Consider the following 6504-nt stretch of genomic DNA (forward strand, 5'->3'; position numbering starts at 1 on the left):
CCCGTGAAATGAACCCGGGCAGTTGTTAGATTCTCACATTCATGAGCTCCTAGCCCCTCCGCATTGGTGGAGACCAGAGGTGTCAAGGTGAGACACTTAGGCTGTATCTTTCTCCAGGGGATAGACAGACCGGCGATGGTCCTGCAGATGACATTTTTTTTCTTATTCTTGTTCAGGTTCTTACCAAGTTCTTTACCACTTCAGCTTCCGGAAGCTCTGGGGCGGGAATGTTGGACGTGATCGACGAGCTGACGGCCTACTATCATGGCGTCTACAAAGAGCTGAGAGAGAAGCCGGAAACCGCCTCTGCGCATGCGCAAGTCGTCCTCTGGTACGTCGGATCGAATCCTAGTGACCAGGACGAGTTTGAGAGAAGACTCGAGAACTTCAGGTACACATTCAGAGGTACGTGTGTGGCGGGGTTCCAACTTGTGCAAACTCAGGTACGACATTATTGTCCCTTAGGACAAAAGCGCCGGAGGACCATCGGTGACGAAATACATCTACCCACTCAACATTAGTCTGGCTATTCTGGGACCGAGTGTCAGACAATGGGGCCAGCCTCGATGCAGTATGCTCAGATACAAAGTGACATTAAGATGGAGCTGGAAGCAAAATAACGCAAGGCTAGAATATCATTACTCTTCATTAGATTTATTTTTATTGTCAGTATTCTTCCACGTACTTCTCCCTATACTATTTTATGCCTTTTCTCTTCTTTCTTTCTTCCATGTAATTGTTCTTTAACCTGTCTCTCTCCACCAACACCACTCATCACATCCGGGGTCCTCGACTTGTGGGCGCGATGGTGAGCCAATCGGAGTAATTGGCCCAAACTTTCCCTAGAGAGAGAACCGAACAGAGGGGACTACGAGGTATATGTGAGGAACTTGGACCCAAGGGCGTGTTGCTTGAGGCCCAGCCAAATTTGAGGATTAGTTTCATTTAAGATCCCGCCTCGGACGCCTTCACCTTTAGCCTAAATGGTGTCCAAGTAAAATCCGCATGAGACCGAGTGACTCCCGAGCTGTGAGTGAGATGCACAATCGGAACAAGTGACCAAAATGACCCCCCTCAAAAAAAAAAATAAACTAATAAATAAATAGATAAATAAATAAATGAATAAATAAATAAATAGATAAATAGATAAATAAATAAATAAATAGATAACCCATGAATTTTGTCGAAAATCGTCAGGTCGCCGATTTGGCCCAACCTTGACCAAGAAGAAGAAAGTTGTGCACAGGACACTGCCTCGGGAGACACCTGCTGGACTGCAAGAACTTCTGCCGAATATTGTGAGGTTGAGAGTTTCCAGTCATTCTAACTCGAGGAAACAAGCATTGCTATCTCTCTCTCTCTCTCTCTCTCTCTCTCTCTCTCTCTCTCTCCCCCCATCCCCCCTACCATTCCTTTCCTTGAGCTTCTGTTTCATATTGCAGATGTTTACATCCTTATGATGGGTCGCAGTAAGGGAAACTACATTGACTATATGGTTGACCCAAACAAAGACTTCTTCAGCGTGTCTTCGTTCACCGAAAAGCCAGAGAAGATGGCCAGAGAGGTGGCCAAAAGAATCTGTCAAGGTAAAAAGGTTAAACTTTCCAAGTATTAAACAAAATTCCAATCATTCCGTAACTCTTCACAATCCGTTTATTTGGTCTAGATTTTTTAAGTATTATTATATATGTATACACACACACACACACACACACACACACACACACACACATATATATATATATATATATATATATTTTTTTTTTTTTTTTTTTTTTTTTTTTTTTTTCTTAAGTTAAGGGGAATTCCCTCCCTCTCACACTTCACAGTGAAAAAAGATTCAAACTATTGACTATTTCCATTAACTTTTCCACTGCTATTGGCTTATACATTTGTTTTGGCAAACAAGATTGAAACCTTATTTTATTGAGTATTCTCTATATAACGCACAATTTCCTTGTCTTTATTGTTGAGACTGCTAATAAGTTCCTGATGGTTTCCGGTGTTTCGGAATTCCCTAGTTTCTTCTTCAAGACGAAGTGATGCGCCTCAGGAGCTGGATTTTGTCCAGGAACAAAAAAAATCACAAGGCTTTCTTTTCATTAGAACATAAGAATGAAGGAGACTGCAAGAGACCATAAGGCCTACACTAGGCACTTCCATGTCCATTACCACCTGTCATCCCCATCCATAAAGTTGTCTAACCGTTTCTTAAAACAACCGATAGTTTCAGCATTCACTACATGGCTACTAAGTCTATTCGTTGACCAACCTATTAGTAAACCAATCCTTTCTTATTTCCTTCTTAAATCTAAATTTGTCCAATCTAAACCCATTACTATGGATCCTGCCCTGTTGTTTTAATATGATGACCTAGTTTGCGTCACCCTTGTTGAAGCATTTGATCCACTTGAATACCTCTATTAGATCACCCCGCACTCTGCGTCTTTCTAGAGAATGTAAGTTAAGGTGCCTCAGCCTCTCTTCGTAAGGTAAATTTCTGAGCCCATGTATCACTTTGGTCATTCTCCTTTGTACTAATTCTAGTGAATTGGTGTCCACTCTATAAGACGGAAACCAAAAATGTACTGCATAGTCAAGGATGAGTCTAATTAACGCTAGATAGAGTTTGATAATTACCTCTGCACTTCTATTCGTAACCGTCCTAGCAATGAAACCTAATGCTCCGTTAGCTTTATTCCTGGTGCTAATGCACTGTTTCCTGGATTTAAGGGCAGGACTCACTAGAACTCCCAAGTCTCTCTCGCACTCAGCGTCTCATAGACTGGTTCCATTTTTCTTCTCATGGGGGTAACTGCATCCCGTTTTCTCAAGGATTGGCTGCATCCCGTCCTCTTCTTATAAACCACCTCCCATTTTCTTTCAAGAGCTAGTTGCATCCCGTTTTCTTCTAAAAAAGGGTTGACCACATTCCGTTTTCTTCCGCCCAGTTCCGTCGGTGTTCATCTACCCGTCGTGCAAGGATTCTGAACACCGGGAATCAGGCCACGAATACAAGAACTATTTGTCTCCAAACCGGACAACATTCATGATCATCAACCCATACAACTTTTTCACAAGCGATTACCTTAAGCTGACGGTAAGTACCCCGCGTCAACCTCTAAACAACCCTAGAGGCAGGAAGAGCGTCTTTCAATGTTGGGTTGGGTTGTGGGGCAAGTTTAAAAAATTCTCGGAATTCGTTACCAAGCCTATCATAAGTTGACCCAACATGAGTTTACTTAACCAAATCTGACTCGACCAACTCACGACCCAGTAGTCCTCCTATGCCGTTTAACAGCTTAAACTTTTGTGCTCCCTCCCTTGGAATGGGGGTGAGGGATCCCACACTCCTTAAGATCCTAATCGTCTTCCTTTCACGACAGTTCGGCGACAGCAACATTCGTGTGTGCGGCAGTCGAACTAACATGAATCCCGTGGAAGGCGCAGACGAGACGAACTGCAAGGACGCGCCTACGGACTTTGAATATTGGAATCTCTGCGACGGCTACATGTCATCTTGCAGAAACATCTACCTGGGTGTTACCTCTCTAAGCTCGGGATATTCGTGCACAGATGGTAAGTCCGTTTTCCCGTCTCCTTCACGTGATCTTGTGACGTTGATCTCTTCACTAAGGTGATTCTCCTCAGAGAAAGGGCGATTTGAACCAAGGCTCTCTTGAACCAAACACGCTCTCATCCTTTTTATCACGTTGAGATATCATTCTAGCCAACGCCATACTACTATGTTCACCCCAGAGAGTAAAATTGCCGAGTGAATTCAAGCTGAATAGTGCAAGTTATTTCAATGTTAGTGTTATCAATCGGTTATCCCACATTAGCATACTATTTTACTCAAAATGTGCTTCAGAACCTTAACTCTTGCTATTTCACTTTTATGTTTTATTTATAAAGAGAAGACAACACAAGACACCAAGGTAGACTCATACCTCAAATGCACAACAACATACCCTCTAAAACGAAACGAGATATACCAGGCAATCACTTACAGATACCGTAACTGAAATGATGACAATCTAAATACACACAAGAAAAAAAAATAGCCTACCCTATCACAAAGATATACATCCCACCAACTACAGCAACCCCACGAGGCTTCATCCCTCGGCTCCAACCACTGAACTTATTAATGAACCACACATAGTCAGGTAATCTGAACGTACATCATCCAATATGGTTCAACGCAAACTGCAAATCAAAGAGAGGACATAATACTTGAACAAATCCCCAACTTACACACACTTCACTGAGAAGATTCCACGAAGGAGAACGACTGGTAGCTCCAGGTACGAAGGGAGAGACTGATAGTTTCATAAGAACATAACATAAGAATAAAGGAGACTGCAAGAGACCATAAGGCCTACACTAGGCAGCTCCGTATCCATCACCACCTGTAATCCCCATCCATAAAGTTGTCTAATCGTTTTTTTCAAAACAACTGATAGTTTCAGCCCTTACTACATGGTTACTAAGTTTATTCCATTCATCGACCACCCTATTAGTAAACCAATTCTTGCCTATTTCCTTCTTAAATCTAAATTTGTCCAGCTTATACCCATTACTGCGAGTCCTGCCCTGTTGTTTCGGTTGCGGAGGAGATTGTTAGGCTCGATATCCACGTGTCGGCAAGTCGAGAGAGGTGCCAGACGATCACTGCGGCTCCGGGAGGTGGCGAGAGAAATGGCTACTCGGAGAGGTGTACATGCTCTGCTTTGAGCTAGGAGACAGTTAGTAGGGTTCCGAGGCATTAAGTCGGGCTCCAAGGCGTTGAATCGGGCTCCAAGGCGTTGAATCGGGCTCCAAGGCGTTGAATCGGGCTCCAGTGTGTTGACTGCTTCTGACGGGTTCCGCCGGCCCTTACACACCCGCGAGAGAGGTTCGAGTCAGCCTGTGTGCTGATTAGCGGCTGGTGGATTGCTCCTTTTGGGTACGCAAGCCCGCTCATCTTACACGAGTTCACGTTTTGGGCGCCGATTGAACCGGAGCGTATGCCAATGAGGACAACTGCCTAACAAAGACAAATCACCAAACTTAGTACTTCTACAACAAGTTAGACATAAGCCCCCATAGAATAAAGAATCCCATACCTGACAAGAATCACACATGCACGCCTACGTTAAGGACACCATCCATAATTAAAACAGTACCAACACAGAATAGGTCTGGCAATAGATTTAAACTGCCCCAGATGTAAGTACCACACAGAGGATACAGAATGCCTGACACTAATATTGCCTACTCGTAGATGACGACACAATGTATCCTTCCTGACTTGTATTGTACTGAAAGCCGCAGGTCTTCTACAAGACAGACCAGAGGCAACGGATTAATTGATTGGCTGATCTTTTTTCTTTTATTCATTTGTGTGTGTGTGTTTTTTTCAGAGGAATGCGAGTACCCAAACCAAGTCGAGTACACTATGAAACACGAAGGAATGATTTGTGGTTCCAGCGCTCTTCTGCCTTCCATACTGCTACTACTGGCAGCCATGGCCTTCCATACCTTCAGGAGCTAAAGTTTAAGCCGGAATGAAGTTCTACCGGAAACACGTGCCTTTGTCCTTGAAACTATTTTGTGGAAAGTTCACTTTGGGTGTTAGCTGCGTTAGACCAAAGCATTTTCTCTCCTCTTTTCTTATTCACAATTTCTAACACACAGGGCCAAAAGATAGTCACTTTTTCTTTACCTTTAAAAAAAAGTTAATTGTAGCTTATTTATTGAAATGCATCATGTTCTGTTTCTTAAGGTCTGAGCGATTTCAATGTTGACTTCTAAATATTACCTTCTCCTAGTCGTCCATACCAATTAGAACACTTAGGACCAAATACGTCAAAAGCTCCATTACATTTTGTGAATATATAGATTTAAGATTTAGCATAAAGTGAAATATTTTAGTGTAGGTTGTAATTAGTCATTCTTATGATAAACAGGCTATGTTTTGAAAATATATCTTGAACTTCATATTTCTATTTTTGTGTCTACTTTGTGTGTGTGTATGTGTTTGTGTGTACAAATCAAGCCAGTTGCTATGTAAAATGCAGCAAGATAGAAAGAGTGAAAGTTGAATGCTACTAACAATTTTCCTGTGGGGGAAGGGGGCCTGAGGACACTTGCTGGCTACTGTGGGACAACAGGTTCCCAACCAGAGAAACTCAAGGCAATAATTATCATTAGTTGTGATTATTTGTACGAACAGACGTAAAAATTAATAAAACACTGAAAATTATTCCTGGTCTTTATCTTATTGCCCATAAAAACAGTGAATCCTTTCTTTCTCGTTAAGAAACTCGAATGGGGGTACCCAATTCTCAAACCCGTTATTAACGCCACCGCAACTCAATTGAAAACGAACCCCCAGTCTTTAAAAATCCCGACTAGAGGTGGCAAAGATCTAGGCGTCAAAAGTTAGGATGGTAAAATTCATGGCGATAAAGTTCAGGATGATAAAAGGTCAGTGTGGTAATAAGAATGACAAAGGTCGGT

The 6504-nt window shown here is 42.5% G+C and overlaps 1 protein-coding gene across 1 annotated transcript in view; it reads left to right on the forward strand.

Annotated features, from left to right (window-relative positions):
- The window catches only part of LOC143019938 (uncharacterized), a 30546-nt gene extending 24299 nt beyond the window's left edge, over positions 1–6247 (forward strand). Inside the window, exons 13-17 of the mRNA XM_076175929.1 lie at positions 205–405; positions 1443–1586; positions 2952–3100; positions 3387–3579; positions 5406–6247. Of these exons, the coding sequence (XP_076032044.1) occupies positions 205–405; positions 1443–1586; positions 2952–3100; positions 3387–3579; positions 5406–5536 (818 nt within the window). The 3' untranslated portion in view covers positions 5537–6247. The remainder of the gene's footprint in view (positions 1–204; positions 406–1442; positions 1587–2951; positions 3101–3386; positions 3580–5405) is intronic.
- The last annotated feature ends 257 nt before the right edge of the window (positions 6248–6504 follow it).

This window comes from Oratosquilla oratoria, chromosome 38, assembly GCF_046742065.1.
Source record: "Oratosquilla oratoria isolate Oo_2021 chromosome 38, ASM4674206v1, whole genome shotgun sequence".
Lineage (NCBI taxonomy): Eukaryota > Metazoa > Arthropoda > Malacostraca > Stomatopoda > Squillidae > Oratosquilla > Oratosquilla oratoria.